Below are 25,505 nucleotides of genomic sequence, written 5' to 3'. Positions count from 1 at the left end.
ATAAATAAAAGTTGTTTTAATTCATGATTTAGTTATCAATTGACATTAAACTCAGATAAAAAACACTTACTTTTTGTATTAGACTAGCTTCAATTTTTAAAATACCAATAAAATTTTTTTTGTAGTTACAAAAATATCATGCTTATAGTTTAATACTAGATCTACTTTTACAGTTTTATCACCCTTTATTCTAAGTTATTTTATGAATTTTCAAGTAAGGAGATCTTAGTCTTTTAAGGAAAATAAAGGATTTTGTGCATACATTTTATAACTAACTAATATTTTTTAAGTTTAAAAATAGTATTAGATTTAACTATTTTATAAATTAATAGTAACACTTTATTAAGTCAAATGCATAAAGAAATAAATTGGCTAAATAAACATTAACAACTTTAAATAAAACAAATTACACAATTAAAATCTTTGTTTTTTATTACTTAACATTAAATAAGATTATTAATCAGAAAAGTATAACATATAATAAAAATTTTGTTTGAGTATTCTGCATTTAAATTTATTCTATTAGTTTGACTTTTTAGAATTTTACTAAAATAAAAAATGAACAAAATTGTAAGGAGTTTTTGCAAATCATTTAGGTTGCAAGAAAGCATTCTAAAAAAGTATAAAATTTCTAACATTCTTTTGGGTTGCAAAAATTGCACTAGAAACATTAACACTAGTTCTCAGAATAATGACTATGATCAACTTGAACAAGAAGCTGTAAAACTTTTGAATGATGAGAAAAAAACTTTCAATATCTTAAGCAAAAAATTTGTTGTTATCCAACCTATATTCAAAGGTAAATTGCTTTAATTTTTGTCTGATTATATACACTGTTTTTATTTAAAAATCAAAGTCTTCATTATAAAGCTTTAAAAATTTTAAAGCGTGTTGTTTTGTTATATTCCATTATCCACTTACAAATAAAGTTTGAAATGTTTTTATAGTATTCTAATACAAATACAAATTAGTTGTATTTTATCCTTGAAAACTTAACTATTTAAAAACTTAAAGCCTTGGATACAAGAGAAACTAAATGCAAAGGTTAACTTAGGCTTTTATTTGAAAATTTTAAATACAATTTTTTTTTTTTTTAGAACAAAGACATTTTATTAGCCTAAAGGTATAGTTATTTTTGTAAAAAAAAATATACTTACAAATATAAGGACTTAGTTCCTTGTTTTAAGTTTTATTTTTCTAAAAACTTTACAAGTATAACTTAACAATAAAGATATTTTTAGTTAGGAACTTCAAATGTTCAACAACTTTTATTGATTGTTTTAAAAATATTCAAATTATTAGTAAAAAAAGATATAACAAAAGTTTAAAAATAAGTTTAACAGTACAAAGGAATATTTTATTTTAAAATATCATATATTTTATAATAGATTACCAATAAAATAGTAAATACTAGAGGAATTTTTATGGAACTTGTATTTTATGACTTCTAGTTTGTAGTCTACATAATTAGATTTCATAATTTTCTAACTTGATTTATCATACAATTAGGTGATGTATGGCTAGTCAAGCAAAATCTGTTGCTGAGGAAGGTTTTTTTTTAATTTTTAAAAGCTATCACATACAAATAAAATGGAATTTTCAATAACAAAATTTTAAGTTTGGCCCTGTTTTGATTTTTACAACTGTATTGTCTTTTTTTAGTTATAGATTTTTTCTTTTCAACAGCTTTTTTGTTTCTATGGTATAACTTTTTGTACTGCTAGTAATTTTTTTTACAACTCCAGTCCTTGAAAAGTTTTGTTATTGATCTGACATAATAAATAGAAAAGTTACAACTTCTAGTCTTTCAAGTCTCAAAAACTGCATTAAACCTGTTAGACTTTTTGAACTATATTTTACCTCAGATAAAACTATGCTAAATGAGATTAAACTGAAAAATAGATGTGGAAATAAGTTGTATTATTAGCTTATTTAATTCAAAACTTTTTTACAACTTTAAACAAAAATAAAATTATTGTGAAAATTAAAAAAAGTCTTATTTATTTACATTTACAGCTCAGTATTTAGACTTTAAAGTAATACTTGCTTTGTATGTTAGTCTAAAAGTAAGTACACAATTTTTTCTAACAATTGAAAAAATTAAATTTAAAGCTATGAGTATTTATTTTTTCCATATTAAAAATTATTCATATAACCAAAAAAAACTTGATATCAGTAAACATAATTTTTCAAGTTTTATTTCAAAATATTTGTAAGATGAAGTTATTCAAACTTTAATACAAATATCAATTTATTTTTAATTTTTATCAGACAGAAATGATAAAAGTCTCACTACTCCTAAATTGAAACTAGAAGAAAGTGTTGGTTTAGTAAATTCTGTAGAAAATTGGAAAGTATGTCAGAAAGAAATTCTTTATGTCAAGTAAGTTGTTATGACTTATGATTTATTGTTGTAATAAAATATTGAAAATAAATGACATACAAGTTAAACTTTTACAGACTATGTAGTGCATAAACAAATATTTTTTATAAATTAAAAATAAAATAAAAAACAAGTTTGATAGCAGAAATGAAAAAAGAATTTTATTAAAACGGGAACGAATCACTTATGCAGGAGCGTCACTTTTGCATGAGGGTACACTTTTGCACGGAGACACTTTTGCATGAGGGGACACTTTAGCACTAGTGGACAATTTTTCATGGCAACTTTGCACAAGCGTTATTTTAGCACAAGGTGAAACTTAAAACACTGTCACTTTTGCACAAAGAGCCATTTTTGCACAGGAGTAAAAAATGTATAAAATAAAAAGAAAAATAAGTTGTAAAAAAAATAAGAGAAAAATTGAAAAAGGAATATTTGATAAACAAAACAAAATATAAATTACTGCCTGAGGATAAGGGTTAGTGGTAACAGTGTATGTAAAAAAAAAAAAAAAACTATAAAAAAAGAACTAATAAAAAGACAAAAAAGTTAAAAAAAAAAGTTACTAACAAAGCGTAAGGGTTACGGGTTAGTAATAGAAAAAAAAAAAACTTTATAAAAATTTTTAATCAAAAAAAAAGAGGAAAATAGATAAAATTATTATAAATTAATTTCAAAAAACAAAAAAAAAATACTGACTGACGGTAAGGGTTAGAATAATAGTGATAACAAAAAAATTAATAAAAATTATAAATAAAAAATTAAAAAACTTTCAACCTGTGCAAAAGTGAGGCCATTTAAAAGTGTCCCCTCGTGCTTAAGTGACACTTGTTGCAAAGAGTTGCCATGCAAAATTGTCAACTCGTGCAAAAGTGACACCCACCCAGTATAAACAGTGTGTTTTGTTTACATTTTTATTTACGTTTTAAAAGTTTGGTAAACAGATATAAGTTATTATTAACATTATAAGTAAGTCTTTATGTAAAAAAAGAGTAATGTTCTTTGCTTTCCTTATAAAATAGAAAATATTTTGAAAGCATGGATATTCGGCAGTCAGGTGGTGAGTTGTGACTTAAAGTTTAATTTTACTGAACGTTTTTTAAACCTAGAATGTAGTCCATTCTTAATTTTAAAGTATGTTATTATTAGTTATCAAACTTTGTATTAGTGTTAATTTTTGTTGTTTTTAGTTTTAGTATAGTTTGTGGTAGTGATCATATATATTTGTGTCCTTTAGTTTATAAACAAAAATAAAATTCTTTAGCTTTACAATAATTTAGATATTCTTACATCCTTATCTACCCTTCTATCATATAAATAAACTTGGTGTTTATAGCTATATAAAAATGTATGAGCTCATTTTTACTAGTTATTTACCAGATACACAAAATTAGGATCTGGTTGGAATTATTGTATTCAAGAACCATATGCTGCTTAAAATAACTACATTTGTTATTTTGATAAGTTTATATACTAAAAGATTTTTGAATTTTTTCTTCAATTCTTTGTCAAAAGCTAAATGAAATGTGAAACAGTTCTGTAAATTTAAACATTTTAAATTTAAAATATTACGACCTTGTTATACATAAACAAAATGAGTAATTTTTTAAGTAGAAAGTTGTAAAGTACAAAAGTGATCAATTTCAAAGTTTTACTAGAGTTTTGCCTAATGTGCTGTGTACAATTATTTATTTTAAACTTTGCAGGGTTTCCAAAAAACCTGGAAAACCTGGAGTTTGACAATTGAGCCAAAAAATATTGGAGTCTAACTAAAATCACTGAAAACTCAGTCTAAATTTTTTAACAATATTTTATATGTAAATTAACAAAGCTTTGATTATGTACAAACAATCTATCATATACAATAATTTCATTGTGTCATTATGAATTTTATTTGTTTTGTAGCACATTCAGATAGCATTATAGTATCTTTTCAATAATTTTATACTATTTGAAATAGTTTCTTTTCCTTAAACTTAATTTTATACTTAAAATTGACAAAAAATCTTTTACTTTGAAAAACCATAAGAAATTAAAAATCCTAGAAAAAAGTTTCAAAAAACCTTTAGCAACAGACTTTGCCAAATGTTTAAGTATTCTAAAAAACTCAAAGTGTAAAATTGTACTTTGGTTTTTTTTTTGCTCCTATTATAAGAGCTTTCTCTAGACAAAACTTACTTATAAACTTACTAGTTTATTATAAGCAAAAAGTTATGCAAAATTATATTTTAAATAAACCCTGTTTGTTATATACAAAACGGTGCTTTATCAGGTCAACTGACTAGAAAAGTTGCCTAACCTTAATAAAGAACACTAAAAAAGTGTACAAAATCATATTTGAAAACTAAAATTAAAAACACTACATTAAAAAAAGTAGTTTGTCTTAAAACAAAGAAAACAAAGTTGTTTGTTACATCTGTTTATTGATACAGCTTTGGTAAATGTTTGCTAATAAAGAGCGATTAAAAAGTTTTTTTTTAAAAAGCATTTTTGTATTTTTTTAGCACAAGAAACCACAAAAAAACTTTTGTAAACCTACAATACAAACAACAACAATTTATAAAAGTACTGATACTGTGAACTTTTTTGTACTCTCTAGTTTACTTGTGTCTTTTCAGGGATACTTTTTTTACACATTTAGTGTGGTTTTTTCTTCAAGTAAAAAATTTTTTAACAGAAAAACAACTCTTTATTGTTTCAAATAATTAGATCTGGCTCTAACATCAGATAATATAGGCCAAAACCAGTGATCTACTGTATCGAAATCTAATTTTTTATTTAGGATCCTACTGGAAATTGGATCTTGTTACATTTTGAAATTAGGCTCTCACAAGATCCAAGTGTAATTAAAGGGCTAGATTGACACAGTAGATCTTATAGTTCACTAGTTTTCACCTTTTACTTCACTAAAAGGTTTTAAGACAAAAAAAATCCTTTTTATATTTTTGAAAGTTTAAATGTTGCTAAATTAGTTTTGAAAGAGTTTAGTTGTATAAGATATCATTCTAAGTGAACTTAAAAAAAAACAATGTGAAGTACAATTTAAGTACAATACATTTTAGGTAAAGATTAATTTTTTTTTTCAATATTTCAGGTTCTACTTTCATTGAGATAAATTAAAAAAAAGAATTAGTAAAATCTATCTTTTTGAAAAAAAAAACACTCAGTTTTTCAAAACTGCTATTTGGTTTTAATTATGTCATATCTAGTAAAAATATTAACAAATCATTCTACTTTTTACTTTAAAATTTTTAGTTTTTGAAATAGACAAAAAGTTTATTTTTCTTGATACTTGTTCCAGTTATAAATTATCTTGATAGGTAAACTCTAAAGAAAATTAATACAGATATCATAAACCAAGTACAAATTAGATTAAATTCAAAAATATTATTTCACCTGTAAACATTTAAAATTTTGGTCTTTTTTATGATTTTTTTGATTAATGCTATCTAGACTCATTTATTTGATTTAAATTTCACTTCCTGACAAATTATTTTCAGAGTCTTAAGTTAATGCTAGTTTTATATAAGTATTAAATAAAAAATTTACTATAAATAAATTTTATTTCAGAAACAAAAGTTCACTTACTAGTAGTAGAAATTTTACTATAGTTATGAAAAGTCTTGCAGATGTGGGAATTGATAGTGTATTTGTCAGTCAGCCACGATTGACAGGTGCAGAAGTTGCAATCATCAGACAAACAACTAACATTGAAAAAATATTTGACAGGTTGCTTTTGAATTTACATATATAAAAAAGCTTCTTTTAAAAAAAAATCATTTAAATTATAATTAAAATCATTATAAAACTTATTTCAAAGCTGTTTTTTTTTTGTATATAAAATTAAAATATTAATCAAAAAAGTATTTTAAATTTTTTCGGTGTTTAATGAAAAACTAGTACAAAAGTAACTAATCAAGTGACATTAAACGTATTAAGTCTTGTACACAGACTTGTAAACATAATGTAGTTCAGTCTGAAATGAAATAGTCTGAAAATATTTACAAAATTCTGAATTGCAATACTTATATGCATTGTTTGTAATAACCTTAATTGTTTGTTGCTACTTTTGTTCTAGTTAAATCAGGGTTGCCAAAAAACCTGGAATCTTGTTAAAACCTGGAATTTGAGAAATATAGAAAAAACCTGAAGTTTTGAAAAAATCACTAAAAAACGTGGAATTTTGAACAAAAATCACTAAATAAATCTGGAAAAACCTGAATTTAAAAAAACTTTTACACCTGAAGTAGTAAAATTTAGATTTGACATAAAAATCTGTAAAAAATAAAAAATAAAATAAAAAAAACATTTAAAGCAGCTTTAAGACATTTTTCAGTGTTATACTATTTAAAACAGTTTTTTACCTTAAACTTAATTTTTAACTTAAAATAGACCCTAAAGCCTCTAATTTTAAAAACCTGGAAGAAATTTTGCCAAAAATATTTGGCGACCCTGTTAAGTTATTTTTTTATTAAAAATTGTTAAAAATAAAACTAGATAATTCAATGATATAATTCTAAGATTAAGAATTTAAAAGCTAGAAACAACTTGTAGAAACAAAGTTAAAAACAAATATTTTGAAATGTACTTTTGATATAACTTTTAGAAAAAAAGCCTATAAGGCCATAGGGGGTTAGGAAAATGTTTACACGTTGAATTTATTTTAAAGATCTTAAACTTAGCGAGCAGTTGCTTTTTACCTTTTTGTAATATTCAATTTTTATTGAGATATGAGAGTACAAAGTCGGAGAGCTCAATAGGTTCTTTATGGAAAAAATAAAGAAAAAAGATTGTAAAAAAACTATTTCATTAAAAACCTATCTTCTCCCACAGTTTGAACAAGGAAGAACTAAAGAACTCATGGAAAGTAAAATAATGAAAAAAATTATTCGATTAAAAAATTAATTTTGGTCATAAAACTCTTATATTTCAATGATTGTTTCATCAAAGTTTTACTTTTATAGAGTTACTTTTAAATTTTCAAGTAAAAAGTTTAAAAATTAAGCAGCTAGCAACAATTTTTTTTACAAGTACTACCTACGAAGTAAATGTTTTAGTAAATATGACCTACTGGCTAAAAAATATTTCCACCTCTGGTCTAGTATACATGCAAAATAAAGTTTTTATTGGCCGCATAATTTTGAAAGTTTTACAATAAATATAAATAAAAATACTTTTGAATTATAATGAAGCAACATATTTTAAGCACTACTGTGTGTTGTAAAGTAAATTATGAATACACTTTGAACATTTTATATAAAAAAGCTTGACTTTGTTTGTTTACACAAGTTGTTTTTAGTTGAAAACCACATTGCAAGCAAGATATTGCTGCTTGGTGGACTGGATCGGTCCTGTGCCCGTATGTTTAGTATTAGATAGTATTGATCTTCTGATAATATTTTGATGTTTTTATGTAAGTTTCTATGTTTTACTTAAAGTTGCTTTAAACGTTTGAAGAATAATAAGTTTTATTAAATATATTCATACCGACCAACTATTTGTACAGATACTCTTTAGTTCTTCACATTTTTAACCAAAGAGCCACTTCAAAACATTCTAAACTTCAGATTTTGCTAGCAGAGCTTCCTTACAAGAAACTAATGGCACAATACTCTCTTGATCAAAATTATGATACTGAGTTAGATTTGCTTGAGTTGAAGTATTTAGAGTGTTTTATACGTAAATAAAAGCTAAATAAAATTATAGTACATGTGTTTTTACAAAAAAGTGTCAGCTGTATTTAAACTATGGATAATTAAAAAATTTTGAAAAATACCATGAGTGTTGTTATATTATTTGATAATACTGCGTGGTTAAATACTAGATTAAAGTTAAATTATTTATTTGAATTTTGTAATTGTTAAAACAATTTTTATTTCAAAATTTAATTAACGAAATATCAAAACTCTGTGCGCGATAGAAAAAATTTACACATTTGCTCACAATTAAAAAAACACAATTCAATGTAATATTATTGCTTAAGTGTTTGATTAAATGTTAAAATAGAAGTTATATAACGCTTTTATTTTGAACTGATTTATATAGTTTGAAAATATTAGTGTAAACTAAAATTATGTTAATAAATTGTATAGAGCATTTTCAATGAGAGGTGAAAGCCACTATGAATTGATGATGAGAAAGTTTGGTCAGAAAGAAAAACAAATTAGAAGACTGTTAAAAAAGATGGACAAACTAAAAAAGTATAAACAAAAACAAACGAGAAGCTCGTTCATTCCTACAGTTGCTGTTGTTGGTTATACAAATTCAGGTTAACAATGGTTGATAGCTGAAGTATGATATATAACTGTATAAATTGATTGATTATTAAATTTGAATTGTGTATAGTAATAAATATTTTAAAAGTGTTTATGAGTCAGCTACTTCAAAAGGGTCTATACACCATAAAATTGATTACCATAAGACCATAAAATTGATTAATGTTTAGTTTTTTGACAAGTTTTGTGCTTTACAATCTTATGAATTTAATATGTTCGACAATTTATAGTTGTCTAACTTATTATTATTATACAAAAGGTAAGTTTATACCATAAATATATTTCACTTTACTTTATCTACAACGTATTACTAAACTAAATGCATACTTTATATTCGATATTTTCATTTTCATTTTTTTAGTTTAGTAAAACTTAGAAAAGCTTTCAAGTATTAACCTTATTTAACTAAATAAAACCTTATAGTTTACTAAAAAACTTGAAAATGTTAAACTAAATTTTTTGAAGCAGCTATGTTTTTTTAAGTATTGAAATAGTTTCATACAACATAAACTTGTTTAGATTAAATTTTACTTTTACTACATTTAAAAAATTATTAAAATACTTCTAATTTTCAATTTAGTTTTTAAACACATGTTATGTATATTACAGAAATCTAAATATTTATAATTAAAAATATTTTATTGAAAAATTGATTTAAAAAGGTTAGGTTTGTGTAAAATAACGCTCAGTCGAAAAAAAAAAGAGATTCAAGCAAAAATAGAAGGAAAGAAATAGTGAAAAAATGAAGCTCGGTGATAAACTGACGCTGAGCAAAAGTGACGATTCATGCAAAAGTGACCCAACATGCTAAAGTGACGCCGTGCAAAGTGACGCTCTGTGCTAAAATGACGACGTGCAAATGTGACCCACCGTGAATAATTCACACGCCATGCAAAATTGACCCACTGTGCTTAAATGACGCACCGGGCTAAAATGACGCCGTGCAAAAGTGACGCACCGTGCCAAAAAGACACACCGTGCTATTCTGACCTGCTCTTACTATGTGGTGCATACTAAATACTTTTAATGGCCAAATTAGGCTTAAGAAATATAAACACGTTTGAATTTCGATGCCTGAATCCAACATTGCTAAATAAACAATAGAATAATAATAAAATGTAGTAAGAATTCTAAGTTATAAATAATTTTACGCAGGTAAAACCAGTTTAATAAACAAATTGACAAAGTCTGAAAAATTTAAACCAGAAGACAAATTGTTTGCCACACTGGACGTCTCAACACAAGTATCTACACTACCACAAGGTACCAGGTAGTTTGTTCGTAAATTTAATTTTTGTTAGATCAGGGTTTAGGGTGGTTTTAGTCAGTGGGAGGCAATAAGTAATAAGGGGGTGATATTAAAATTTTGACCAGTTAGGCGGTAACAACTAACTTGTATTAGATGTTCTACAATTTTAATGTTTGTTTAATAATTGCGGCCATAACTTGTAAGGCATCAACAAAAATAATGTCTGAGTGATAATTGAGGGAGATTAAAAACTTTCTGATAATTTTTGATAATAAAGCCCTAAATTGTTTGAAGTAATAAAAATATTCAACAGTTCTGTTTTATAATAAAAACATAAGTTCTTACAGATACATGCTGATTGATACGGTTGGATTTTTGTCAAATTTACCTCATAACTTAATTACTGCCTTTCATTCAATATTGCAAGACATGATTAATGCTGTTAGTTTTTTTTCAAATAAATTCACAGCAAATGCCAAGCAATTTTTTAAGTACCTTAGTTTTACCAGTTTTTTAATTAAACAAGTGTTCAAACTACTTCATTTTAATAATTCAAACTTACTAAAATAAATAAAACTAGTTACAAATTGTAGGACATAATACTTCACATCCGGGACATTTCACACCCGGCAAACAAGCTTCAGTTAAAGGAAGTTCTCAAGACACTATCAAGTTTGCAGGTGTCAGGCTTGCACGAAATTGTCGAGTGCCGAAACAAATCTGATATTGTTCAACAAAAGTTAGCTACTTGATATTTTGTTTTCAATGATTCGTATCAAAAGATATTTTGAGGTATTGTTTAATTTTTTGTGTAAGTATAGAGTGCTAATTTTTGTTAACATCATTTGCGACTTAGATGAATGTCATAATATTTTTACTTAATTTTATTTCTAACGTTTTATTAGTGACCTTAAGAGCAAGCCAGTCATTTTCAAATGCGGAAAAAGCTTTCTCAAATTTTTTTTAGATTAAGAAAATTGTTTTAATAATACTTGTAAAAACTTCTTAAGTTGTACTTGTAAATTAAGGTTTTTTCAAACAATACTTTGTAAGACTTTTTTTAATATGATCAATTTTCAATAATTATTTTGTGTAACAGGAATAGTTTTAATATAAAATTAACTTATACACTTTTATAAATTTATTAAATAAGGACAGTATTGTAGGAATCTTATTTATGGACATCTTAGTTCTTGTTATAAATAAAAATATATGTGTTTGTAATTACCCCGGTTTTCTTGAACTTTTTGTTTTAATTTTCAAGATTCGGTTTACAAATAAACCTCAATAAAAATAATGAGCAAGAAGTTTTAAAGTATGAGAACTAGTATTAAGGTTAACAGCTTTTATTTAGCAGTTTTATGATCCACATTTTACAAAAATGAGAACAATGGATCAATTTGAAAAAACAGGATCCGCTTTTTCTGCAAAAAGTACTTAACTTCAGAAATATTAATTCTTTATAGATAACCAACTAGTTTATGAGATTTTTATTATTTTATTTGCAATAAAAATACTATTTTATATGTTTAAATTCTTTTTATTATATTAAATTGTAACCCACCGGATATTTTTCTGTATCAAAACCCGACTAGATCCGCAGATCACTAGTTTAGACAAGTTTTTTTTTTAAGATAAATCTAGATAAGTGTACTATTTGAAATAAAAAAATAAAGTTTTGGACAAAACGAGGTAAAGGCAATCCGACTGAAAAACAATGACAAAAGCAAAGTTATTCCATCTGTAGTAGTTAACATATCGTGTAAAACTGGAGTTGGTTTGTCTCAACTTGAGCAAATAATCGAGGAAGAATTATCAAGAAGGTGCCAACTTAGTAGGTCGGTTTTATTGATGTATTTTAGCTAACTTAAATGTTTAACACTTTCGGATAATATTATTGTAATTTTTTGTACTTAATTGAATAGTGCATTGTTTGTACTTTATAAATTTTTAGTAGTTTTTAGCAATAAAATAAAATGAATTCTGACCAAAGTGAACTCTGTTGAATTAATAATAAGTTTTGGAAGTTTTGATAAATTGAAAGGAAGCAAAACCTTTATAGTCAAAAGTAATTGCTTAAATTAATTTTTAGAATAAATATGTAGGTTTGTAAATTTCAATTTATAAATCAAACTAATTGGCTCAATAGTTTTTTTTTTGATTAATCGTCTTGCAGTTTTTATTTTTACTGTTGCACATTTTTTTAAAGTGCTCATATTTTTTTTAATGCTTAAAATGCCCATTAGAAAAAATTTTAATTCTATAATTTCTAAGATCATTCACAAGTAAAAGTGTTTTATTTTTTAAAGTAAGTAATATTAAGTCTATATACATAAGATAACGTGTACTCTTTTTTTGTTTAAAGAACTTCGATTAAAGCAAAATAGTTTTAAAAATATATAGCTTATACAGTTTTATTAAGTAATAATTGTTCAAGTAAAAATCATTAATATGCCAGTGATGAGCTGTTATGAAATCTAAGTAAAAAATTGTATATTTTCAAACATTGTAAGTAATCAAAATTAAAAAAATAACTTATTCAATACTTGTTAAAATTTATTTTCTGTTTTAATTAAAATTTCGACAGATACGTTTTAAAAGTTCCTGCAAGTGGAGAGCATCTTGATTATTTGTTACGTCATAATATGACTAATAATGACGTGCAAGGTGTTGATGATTTCTTTTTACAAGTTTCAACTGTTCCTCTTTCAAAAGAACAGTTTTCAAAATTCATTAGAAATTTTTCCGATATTGAAATTATAGAAAAATTTGAAGTAGTAGATAATGCTCGTAGAATAAATTAACATCGATTAAAATCATTGTTCTTTTTTTTTACTTCACCTGCTTTACTAAGTTATCAAAACTTTTACTTTTTTCATTTGCTAAATATATTTAGAAGGCAAAACCTATAAAAATTAGCAGTAATAGAAAAGTTACCTAGTTGTTATAAAGCATTATGTTTTTAATAACCAATAGTAATGTTTTGGCTATCGTCGGCATACCAGAGATTTTCTCACTGTCATGCAATTAACACTAGACTGCACGACCATTAACAGCAGTTTCTCAAGAAGACAACGATCCCGGATAAATCTTATTAATTAGAGATAGTTAAAAGAAAACTCTGTATCAGTCTTACTAATAAGTATTGATTTAGTTAGAACTTATGCAACTCGAAGTTTGACTTCACACAGTTTAATTTAAACTACAAATTATCTATATAAATCACATATTTTATCAGCCTAAAATAATACTTTAAAAATATATTTTAAAGTAAACTGATGTACTTTCTTTTATAACTAATATTTTTTATAAAACTCACATCGATGATTTGATTTTTTGAAATTCTTTCAAGCTTAAATTTGATATTAAAAAAAACTTTTTTCCTAATTTCAATTGTCTTAGAATTATGGTTGAGGTTTTAATAAAATGAAAATAGTTCTATTTTTTATCCAAACATATCTTAAAAAAAGTTTTTATGAAACTAATGCTAAAGTTAATTTTACGTTTTTTTAAATAATTTTAGCTGCTCTAAGCATTGTAAAAGTTTTTTTATTATTAAAAATTACAACTTTGCAGGTTGAGGTTGAACTATGTTTCATTGTGTTTTGTTACTTAATTGATTTTTGAAGAATTTTCGGTTTTAACAGTTTACTAAGAGCAGTAAACAGGGTGGTCAAAAAAAACTTGATTCCTTAAATTTGACAAATAAGGCTGATAAAGCCTGTAATTTGATAAATGAATAAAAAACAAGGTATTAAATAATCTTTACGTGTTTATTGGTGAAATTTTGACTTATTACAAAAGTCTAATATATAAAAAAATATATATAAACTAAGACAAGATGTAACGTTAAAATACGTTAAATCCTTGAGATCCTGATAAGCTAAGCTTATCGGAATATATACCAAGTTTTTATATCTTAATTTATACCACAGATGTTTTTGTGGCAAAACTTTATTCCGACTAACGGCGTTTCACTGCTCTCAAATAAATCTAAGAACAGATCTACGGAGTCTATAAAATATTAACACGCATTATAAAAAAAGCATGTATAGTTATGTATAGTGTTTATGGGAGTAGTAACTATAAACGAACTTTATGGTTTAAAAACAAAGTTTGGAATAAGAATATAAAATAGTGTACAAAAAAAAAATTAATAAAAGCACACTAGCCTCATAAAAGTTCTAAGAATAGGCAAGTTTTAAAAAAATGAAAATAAAATTAAGTTGTGCAGAAATGTTACGTCATAATAAATTTAATTAATAATTAATGCAGCTTAAAAACATGAAGTGTTAAATTTGTAAGTGTTTGTGATTGTAAATGTGGATGTTGTGAAATAAATAAGTGCATAAATAGACAGTTATTTAAAGTAGAATCGTCGGTTGTGGGGACAAATATTCGATAAATCTTGCCGCTTGTTCAGAAGTAGGTCTTTATCTTCTACTGCAATTACTGATCTTTCTGTATTGCAAGTTGGGAAAATTCTACTTACTCCGTTGGATGCATGTTTGATCTTTGAATCAATACTCCACTCCATGTTTGGCCTTTTACCGTACCTGTGAAAAAAGCTCCAGACATAATCCGATAAACGCGTGCTTTGTTTTTTATTTATATTTTTAAAAGTATAGTAACCTCTCGCTAATTTAGCACACTGTGTCCCCAGAAAAAAGTGCGTAAAGATACGAGAGATCGTAAAGATACGAGAGGTACCAAACTTACTTAATATAATGGCTTTTTTTGATATTGCTTCTAGCTAATAGCAGACTGAGGACTTTTCCAATTTTAACAACTTGTTTACTTCATTTATATATATGAAAACAAAAGATAAAACTATACATATATTAAAAAAAGAATTAAATTTATTTAAAACATATAAACTTATGAATTAAGTAAAACGTTAAATGCATATTAGTAATATGTTTACTAAAAAATAACAATTGAGATTTGTGTTAAGTGTAAGATTTATATTTATTTAGTATCACTGCTACTTTTTGCTAGGAACTTTCATTAGATTTCTTTTTTAGATGTTTGTTCATATATAGGGCAAAAGTGCTGTATTACATTATTTCTGTTTTAAACTTTTATTTCATTATACTTTCATTACCTAATACAGCAATATTTCTCTCAGAATTTTAATTTAATCTCTTATTGTTAACAGAATTGCTAATATACTGAGATATAACTAAATGTTTATCAATTAGTCAAGGAACATAAGTTTACAAAGTCTAAACATATAGAGTTGTGATTTAGCATTTAAAAACATATCTTAAAATAAAAATATACAATAAACCTAATTTGTTCATAATACAAACAATTATTTTATTTTTTGAAACTTTTAGAATTCTAAAATGCGTAACTAAACGAAAGTGCGTAACGTCACGAGTGCGTAAAGATGCGAGAGGTTACTGTATGTTTATGGTTAGCATATCTATCCTTGAAACTACCTGCTGTACTTCCGATATAAATTTTATCAGGGCCCTTACTTTCAACTTTATAAATTACAATTTTAGTTAAACAATTACCTTTTAATGGGCAGTTATCTTTATTTATTTTACGGCAATTCATGGCAATTATAATAATCAACGTATAACTAGAAGTGTTGCTAAAATGATAAAAGAAAACTTAGAACAAGTAAGTGATAGTAGCGCTAAAAGTATAAGTAAAATGCATAACAATAAAACTATAAACAAATATTCAAAACCAACTAAGCCTAATAGTGATAAGTTGAGTAATATGCCTAAAACATGTAATTGCCGTAAAAAAAATAAAGATAACTGCCCATTAAAAGGTAATTGTTTAATTAAAATTGTAATTTATAAAGTTGAAAGTAAGGGCCCTGATAAAATTTATATCGGAAGTACAGCAGGTAGTTTCAAGGATAGATATGCTAATCATAAACATACTTTTAAAAATACAAATAAAAAACAAAGCACGCGTTTATCGGATTATGTCTGGAGCTTTTTTCACAGGTACGGTAAAAGGCCAACCATGGAGTGGAGTATTGTTTCAAAGATCAAACATACATCCAACGGAGTAAGTGGAATTTGCCCAACTTGCAATACAGAAAGATCAGTAATTGCAGTAGAAGATAAAGACCTACTTCTGAACAAGCGGCAAGATTTATCGAATATTTGTCCCCACAACCGACGATTTTACTTTAAATAACTGTCTATTTATGCACTTATTTATTTCACAACATCCACATTTACAATCACAAACACTTACAAATTTAATACCTCATGTTTTTAAGCTGCATAAATTATTAATTAATTTGTTAAATTTATTATGACGTAACATTTCTGCACAACTTAATTTTATTTTCATTTTTTTAAAACTTGCCTATTCTTAGAACTTTTATGAGGCTAGTGTGCTTTTATTAATTTTTTTTTGTACACTATTTTATATTTTTATTCCAAACTTTGTTTTTAAACCATAAAGTTCGTTTATAGTTACTACTCACATAAACACTATACATAATTATACATGCTTTTTTTCTAATGCGTGTTAATATTTTATAGACTCTGTAGATCTGTTCTTAGATTTATTTGAGAGCAGTGAAACGCCGTTAGTCGGAATAAAGTTTTGACACAAAAACATCTGTGGTATAAATTAAGATATAAAAACTTTTATTGTTAAAGAACATATTTTAAGTAGCTTTACAGTATTTTTTCAACGTTGTTATTCTATTTAACACAGCTTTTTTCTTGAAACTTAATTTTCAGCTAAACATAGACCAAAACGTGTACTCTTAAAAACCCGGAAGAAATTCTGAAAGCCTGGGTGTAACTTCTAAGAAACCAGTGGCCACCCTGAATAAAAACATAAGCTTAGTATAAACAACATACTTAAGAGGTAAAACAACAGTTTATCGACAATATTTGCTTGAACACTATGATGATCAAAAAAGTTTTCAGTTTTAATTTTGATATATGATTCCATTTTTTATTAGCTTTGCCTAATACAAACCTTAGCTCTTGCTATTTCCAAGATTTTTTAAAATGGTTTTCAAGAGCAAAGGTGTTATTTCATGAAATTCTAACTTGCGTTTTAAACTTTATAAGAAAAGTTTTTTAAAAAAGAATGTTCATTTCTTATATTAGATAAGGTTTAGGGTTTTAGAAATATAAAGTTTATGTGATTGAATTCTTTTGTTTTTATCATTAACTAGACAACAGGTTTCCTGTGGTCGTCAATATTCGACAGTTAGCACTAAACTTTTACATGAGAGCGAAATTTAAAATAACTCCGTTTGAAGATTAAGAATTTTGCTAATTACTTAAGGTAATAATAAAGATGAAATTTTGCTAAAAGTTTTAAAAGTAAAAACGGTTATGAACTTTGAAAAATATTTTTTTTTAATAGAACACGCACAGGTAAACTCTTTACTGGTTTAGTTTTTTATTCAAATATACTCTGAATTACTTACATGAAATATTCCTAGTTATGATTCAATTTACTATCTGTTTGCTTGTACTTTTTGTTGTTAACAGATTGGCATAAAGTCTAATTATTAGTTTGAAGAAAACTTTTTGTTCATAACTTATTTAACTTGAGAAAATTAACTTGTATCTTTTGTAGTCTTAAGAATTTGTGTTAAATTTAATTATTATTGTAGAGTTTATTAGTTTTACGTTTCTAAGAGTACACTTTTTGAAAATGTTCTAATCTATTAATATTTTTTACAACAAGGAAAATCAATTGGGATATTCAATATTAATTTATCAAAATTCACTGTTCTAAAAGTAAATAATTTTTTTAAAGTTTTATAAATTCTCAAATGAATAAGAATTTTTGCTTAACGTTAATAGTTTGTTTTTTACTATATTTAGGTTTTTGCGTTTGTTTGATGTAACAGTTTTTTTTGTTACACAAGAAGTATTTTAAAGCATGTTGTTTATTGATTTTTTTTTCAAGTTTTAAAATTTGTGTTAAAATGATTTAAACAAATAAGTATACCCATGATAAAAATTATCTGATTCGTATACATAATTTTTTGTCGATTTCTTATTGTTAAAGTTTATTTTATTATTTATTATTAGTTGTTTTCAACACTAAACTCAAGCCACTATTTTTTTTAAACAAATACACTAAAATATGAAATAAAATAACACCATTATATACAATACAGTTAATTTGGTAATTTAAATTTGTTTATAAGCCCTTTATAAGTCGCGAGCCATATTCCTAAGAAAGAAAATAACTTTCTCGCGAACCTCATTGTATAAAAAAGTATTCTGCGGGCAGCAGTTATTGTAAAATATTTCTAGTTACCAACGTAAAAGTAATGTTTTAAAACAAAAATGTGATAAAATAAGCATTAGTAGCGAACAAGTAAAGCGTAATTGTTAAACTAAGGGCATATGAAGAGAGTACGGCAATTTTTAGATGTTGATCTTGTTTTAAAGATCCTTAACTTAGCTAACAGCTGCTTTTTACTGTTCTTTATAATGAAACTTGGCTTTTGACATATGAGAGGACAAAGTCGGAAAGTTCAATAGGAACCTTATAGAAGGGCGAATTAAAAAAGGCAATAAAAGACTTTTTCATTCAAAATCTTTCTTGTCATACAGTTTTTAAGAAACTTCTCTCAAACTTTCTCAGTTTATCGACACGCTTAGAAATAGATAGAACATTAATTCTGTTAAATAAAAACATAGAAGATTAAATAAAAATACTTAAATAACATGTACAACGCACAGAAAGCAAAATTTGAAATACTAAGACACTAATTAAAATGCTAGAAATATACCTAAAATGCTATATAAAAGTTTCATGTATAGCATAGCAAGCATAGGTAAATATAGCTCAGAAATTCTTAATATGTAGTAAATATTTTAACATATTCATATAAAAAACTTAAATGTGAAAATTACTATAAAAAAACTATAAAAAATATCGGTAAATCATCTCTATATCTACGTACGATTCTTCACAAATCAACTTTTAAACAGCTTTTTTTCGGTGCATAACTTATTTAAAAATTTTACAAAACACATTCAATTCTTTCTTTTAAATTGATTTGAGTATTTTCGTAGTAAGTCTTATAAAAATTTTTATCTTATTAAATTAAACTAAACTGATATTGAAATAAAAATATACTGTAGTTTAAAGTTTTAAAATATTAAAACATTTGATTACTACGTCATTTTATATTTTAAAACTTAAAACTACAGCATAATTTTATTTCAATTTAGTTTAGTAAGATATAACTTTTGATAAGACTTACTACGAAAGTACTCAAATAAATTCAAAAGAAAGAAATGAAATGTATTTTGTTATATTTTTAAAATCAAATTTTATAGACTTTCATACAAGTACGTCTTTCAAAGATATTCAAAATGAGTAGCAACTTTATAACAGCAATCGTTGACATGATTATTAAGGAGGTGATTATGGAGCACCTGAAGAAAAGTCAGTTCTGTCAAATCTACGAAATCTAACTGAGAGATCCAGTAAACGAAATGCCGAGCTTTGAGGGAGGCAAATTTAAAAAAGGAGGTTTTGAGAAAGAAACGAAATTTGGTAATGCGAAAATTTGTAAGAATGAAATGAATCAGCTCAGAGATGGATGGAAAACCGAAAAGGTGTTGGAAAGTGATGGAGTAGAAAGATGCAAGAAAGACAATGAAAAAAATACTTCTGTTGAAGAAGACTCTTAAACAAATTATGGTGATTCAGATAATGTCATAAAGACTAATTATCAGAATGTGGAAGCAAAAAGTCTAATTGGAGAAGACTCTTTAATTAGCTATGATGGGCCAGATAAAGCCATGTAGGCTAATTATGAGAAAGTTGTAGCGAGTATTAGTAGTAAAAAAACTAACATTTTAAGATCCAACAGGGTCTTGCCTTGCCGTGTTGAAAGTGAGAAAAGAAACAGTATATCCAATCCTAAAAATTTTTTCACTAACTTTGGAAAAAGTATCAGAAACGGTTTTACAAGACTACTCGATAATAGCGGAAATAAAAAACATATCAACATTCGTGTATTTTGTGGTTTACCCAAGTTTATTTATTATAAATAATAATTTCAATAAATTTATATATTGAAAATTGTTGTTTGTTTGATATTGGTTAAAGTAATTTTATCTTATAAGTACTTTCTTTAAAGCCCTTATAGAGTCAAAATTGTACTACTAGCTTATAAAAATAGATTTATACTTTAATTCTAAAATAAATAAATAAAATTTCTATCTTATTTTAGCTTAAATATTGTCTCTGTATTGTTAATAAGCGTAATTGAAACTATTTAAACATCAGCGATAATATAAAGTGATTAGAGTTAATATATATGATTTTCCATATATATTCTCATTTGTATTTACTCTTTAGAGCTAGTTCGTCTTTTTTTAGAACAATAAAGTTTAGTCAAAATTTAAGAAAAGATTGAATTATCTCTATTAAAGTAAAAATAGTTGCTGACCAAAAGTATATAAACTAATTTAACTGTATGGTTTGCTTTAATATGCAACAATCATAAAAACTCAGATAGCAATATATAGAAAAAGGATAGCGGGCGGTTAGCAGTATAACTGCTGTATTTGTACACAATTTTACTTTGCAAGAATAATATTAACCCGTTGAAGAAAAGAATAAACATTTTAAAACTAATGTTTGTTGGTGGATATATTGAGATAAAACATAAAACTTGCATAGAACCAATTATATATTTTTTAAAAGTGATCTATAAAGACTTTTCATATAAAGACTTTCAATAACAGTAGTACAAAAATGAGCCTCTAAAGCAGGGGTCGGCAGATAGTTGGTGTTCGCAGGCCAGATTTTAAGTCTTAAAATCATTGCGGGCCGCAGTTTTAGTTTTTTAAACTTCAAATACGCCTAAGAGACCTTTTTTTGATTTTTTCTCGTAAACACCAGAATATCTACTGTAAGTTCCATACTATCTTCAAATACGCATAAGACCTTTTATTTTCTCTTTGTAATAAATTCCAGAACATCTAGCAAAAGTTTGAAAATATGATCTTATGGCTCCCTATGACCCCCTTTCTAGTAACGGCCTCCATTTGCAGCTTATGGTCCATTAGTAGACATGCCCTGATCTATACTGAGGAAAAACACTACTAGAATGCCAATTTGTTTTTTTCACACTTTTAAGCTTAAGCAGTATTTTTTTAATGGTTTTGAAATGTTGTAAAGGGACTTAAAACGAAATAAATCAAATTGTACTAAATTACCGAAAAAAAACAAGCAACAGCTTTAAGTATAGTTTTCTTAAGCGGGCCACATTTACATGCTCGTGGGCCGCAGCCTTTTCTTTCGTAGGCCGCATTCCATTAAACAAAATGTGCCCGCTGTTAATTGCAGGAAGATAGTTAAAGTCCGTGATTGCTTAATGTTAATCACTTTTAAGGGTAAAGACTACCTTATACATACATGACAATATGTTATAACTTTTTGTGAGTTCTATTTGGCGTTATTTCTTAATTAGTTTAAAATTATACGGATCTTCGATTTACCTTTGAATTTTTTTTTTCATTACAAAATAAGTGTAAAAACATACCTAAAATATTAGAAGTCTTACTCTTTTTTAGAATTAATATTTGAACTTACTTAAATAATAATCTTATAAATATACCACAATAATTAATAATATTTTTTAAATAGGAGTTAAAACTTTTAAAGTGTTACAAAAACCCCAAGAATTACATAAATTTTGGCAGATCAAAAACTTTAAAATTTACTATAAATGATTTAAAAATTTTAACAATAGCTAGCACTATTAAGGGTTTACATGACAATTCAAATTCGGTCAATTCAAATTCCGACAATTCAAACTTTTAATTAAATACTTAAGGGACTATATCTCAAAATGTAGTATATATTAGAAAAAAAAATACATATGTAAGTCTTATTAATATCTGAAAACAATTTTTCCTTTTTTGCAAAGCTGTACTTTAAAACTTATTTTAGACATATCCAAAAACATATTAAAAAAATAAAATTTGCTTGTAGGTATTAATAAGACCTAAATACGTATTTTTTTTTTAAAGAAAATATACACTACTTTTTGACTTGTGGCCTTTTGAAAATTTTTCCAAGAACTTGAACTGTCCGAATTTGAATTGTCGTGCACCCCTATTAGGGAATCAATTAAAGAAAGCATATCATAACTAAGTTTACCAGCTTGATTTTGTTTGTTTTTATTTGTATTTACATTAAGTTAACTCACTAAATGCCCGAAAAAGTTCACACCAAATTTAAATTTTGTTTCGAATCTAATTGATTGGAGTTGATTTAATGGGAGCACGTAAACTTTAAAAAAAAAAAAACAAGAACTCAAATAAATTCATCATATGATTTGGTGTACGAAAAAACCTTTTGATTATTGAATCGTACATCTAAAATACGTCTTTTCCAGGACTAAAACTAGGTTTCAACTGTAAAAAAAGTTTATTTAAAATAAAATCAATGGTGCAAATAATTATTAAGGAAATTTTTTTTAAAGCTCAACTCATAGATAAAGATTACAGAAAGTGTAACAGTTACAATACCTTAAAACGCTTCTGCTAAAAAAGAAAACAAACTGTGTTTTCCAACCTAATCTTTCTATAACTTTAAAAAAGCTTCTATCAAACTGGTTAATATCTTATATTTTATATTAAATAAACCAACACTGTAACTTAAGTCTTTAATTAAAAATTGCAGTTTAAATTAAACAATATATTTTATAACTCTTGGAAATTAGAACAAATATTCAATAAAAACCACAGTATTATTTATGATTTACAGTAAAAAGATTTAGTTCTTATTAATTTATATTGTACTAATAAATTTCTTACTTTTTTTTTTATATTATACTATATTTTAAAGCATTTTAAATAAGTTTGAAATCAGCGAAAAACTTAATTATTTAAAACAAAAATTTATTTAAATGCTAAAAATAATTTGAAGTGTTTTAAATTTATATTTCTAAATGCGTTTCTTAAGTATGCTCTGTAACAGTAATGATAATTTTTTGGTATACAGGTTAGGTAAAATATTCTCGTAAATATTTTTTAAACTAAACTACTAGTACTTTATTAAAGACAAGTATTCCAAAATTAATCTCGAATTACTAACTGTACTGCTTAATTTTATTTCAGGTAGTTATACTTAGTTAATTTAGTATGTTTTTCTGCTAAAACTGCTAAACGTGATACCATTGTTACTTCATAGAAGCCAGCATGTGTGACGATTTAGGCTCCAGTCCAGTGTTATAAAAAACTCGGAAATTTTCTCTAATTTTGAGTAGCAGGAATCCAATTTCAACATAAAAGCATGCATCGATGAAACTTTGGCACTTGTCTTGCGTGATATAATACAACGTTTAAAAAATAAAGTTCTCTCTATCAAATTTGACAGTGCTCCTCTCACACCTCTAAAAAAACAAAGCTTAGTGCTGAGACAGTTTTTCGCAGTTTTAGAGCAATTTATTACTCCATAGTCGCTTAACTTCAAATTAATTGACTTCAGTATTGGTCACAAAGCTTGTCGCTTATGACACACAACTGATTTAAAAGGGTAATTAAATAAAGCTTCTACTAAAACACCGAAGAAGAAGTTGCTTGCAGCAGTTGAGAGCTTTAATAAAAGAGTTTAGCGAGTAATTTTTGCTGAAGGAAGGAATACAGCCTGTATGATACAGGTTAGGTTTCTGTTTTGCAAGGCTTTGAAATAAAATATTAATTATGCAATTTTGGTTATTCTTCATTATTTAAAACATCCTTGCCCACGGGTCATGCTAGTCTTCTTTGTAATACTTAAACTTTAATGGGAACGGGTCTAAATTGCACAAAGATAATATTGTACAAGGGGATTAAGTTGCACGAAAGCACAAATTTGCACGAAGCCAAGTTTGCACAAGGGCACAAAATTGCACGAGGGCACAAAATTGCACGAGGGAACAAAATTGCACGAAGACAATTTTGCACCAAGGGTCAATTTTGCACGAGAGTAAAAAAAAAAAAAAGTTACTGACCGAGGGTAAGGGTTCGGGGTAACAGTGATAGTAAAAATAAAAAATAGCTAATAAAAATTATAAAAAAATAGAATATTTAATTAACTAAAAAAAAGCTACCGACCGAGGGTAAGGGTTAGAGGGAACAGTAATAGTAAAAAAAAATAATAGATAATAATAAAAAGAAAAAACTTAAAATTGATAAAAAAAATTAACCCGTGCAAAATCGTCTCCTGCAAAATTGTCTGCTCGTGCAAAAGTGTCTTCGTGCAAAATTGACCCTTTGTACAAAAGTATCTACGTGCAATTTTTTGCACTCGTGCAATTTTGTCCCCTCGTGCAATTTTGTACGCTCGTGCAATTTAGACAGCTACCCAACTTTATTATATGTACTGGTTGAAAAATATTTATTAGCCATAGGGGTTAAAACATTTATTTACAAAATTTAACATAAACCCTTTTTAAAAAAGAAAAATACACATTTTAAAACAGTTTTTGTACAACATTAATATTTTAATTACATTTTAATGTAAAGTAAGTTAAGTTAAAATTGTCTAAAAGAATTGCATTAAAAACTTTTTATTACCGATTTGCTTAGAATTTATAAAAATATATTTTCTTCTTTTACTTATCTATTTCTTTTTAGTATTATGAAGCGTTTTATCTCAAATTTTAGGAAATGTTTCTTGTATTATAAGAAAAATTGTATAGTACTAATTAAAAAAGATAAAGTAAAAATGAGAATTATATAACCATAAGTAGAAACATAAAGATGTCAAAAAAATTACTCAAAATAATAAAATTTCCTACTATAGGATTGTTTATTATTAAATAAAGATTAAACTAAAAAAAAGAGATAATTGCTTGAAAACTGTTCGAGAAGATATATATATATAAATATAATATATATTTTTTTTTGCATAACTTTTGTATCTTTGTTTAGTACAGTGCTTTTTATTTTGAATTTAACTAGCTGATGATTAAAGCTTTATGAAAAATTAAAGCTTTATGAAACATATGTTCCAGAATTTTTAAAATCGACATTTCAATAAATTATTTAAAAGCCCTTCAAGTGGGCTCAGTTGAAAGTGTTTAAGTTTAAACATTAACCTTATTATATATATATATATATAATTAAGAATTGCATCGTGTAGTTGTGGTTAACTTTTTTTTGTATTGAACTTTTTAATGTTTTTATTAGTAGTAATGGAATAAAACAAATATTTTTCTTTAAAGTTTATGCTCTTATTCGTGTATTAATTTTATTTTGTATTTTATTTTATTAAAATAAGTTATATTCTCAATAAGTTCAAGTAAGATGGTTTGGTATTTTCATTCTTAAGATATAGTTATATTACAAACATGTGCCTCGGTTAATTAATTTTTTTTTGAGCTTACTTTTATATTTTACCAGCTTAAGTCAGGCTTCCATCGTTTTAGTTGTGTTTTAATATTGTTTATGTGTTTCTATTTAGTTGTTGTTTCATTATCTATTTCCATTTTTTAAGTCACACTTAAAATGATTTACATTAAATAGGTAAAAATAAAATTAAATAATAAAAATAAACGTCGATATTCTTAATTGTTTTTATTACTAATTCCACTTATTTTGTGATCCATACGCGGGTACCTTAATGTACC

The 25,505-nt window shown here is 25.7% G+C and overlaps 1 protein-coding gene across 1 annotated transcript; it reads left to right on the top strand.

Annotated features, from left to right (window-relative positions):
• Positions 1-611: 611 nt before the first annotated feature.
• Positions 612-19,347, top strand: LOC145836577 (putative GTP-binding protein 6). Its single transcript, XM_082944370.1, has 11 exons — positions 612-799; positions 2,272-2,383; positions 5,954-6,112; positions 7,890-8,021; positions 8,476-8,651; positions 9,814-9,928; positions 10,255-10,348; positions 10,501-10,646; positions 11,584-11,745; positions 12,495-12,597; positions 19,210-19,347. The coding sequence occupies exons 3-11, from the start codon at positions 5,997-5,999 to the stop codon at positions 19,345-19,347; spliced, it is 1,182 nt and encodes a 393-aa protein (XP_082800496.1). The 5' UTR covers positions 612-799; positions 2,272-2,383; positions 5,954-5,996.
• Positions 19,348-25,505: the final 6,158 nt, after the last annotated feature.

The sequence above is a fragment of the Thalia democratica genome, chromosome 5, assembly GCF_965202585.1.
Source record: "Thalia democratica chromosome 5, ktThaDemo2.hap1.1, whole genome shotgun sequence".
In the NCBI taxonomy this organism is placed as follows: Eukaryota; Metazoa; Chordata; class Thaliacea; order Salpida; family Salpidae; genus Thalia; species Thalia democratica.
This window is presented reverse-complemented; position numbering and strand designations above follow the sequence as displayed.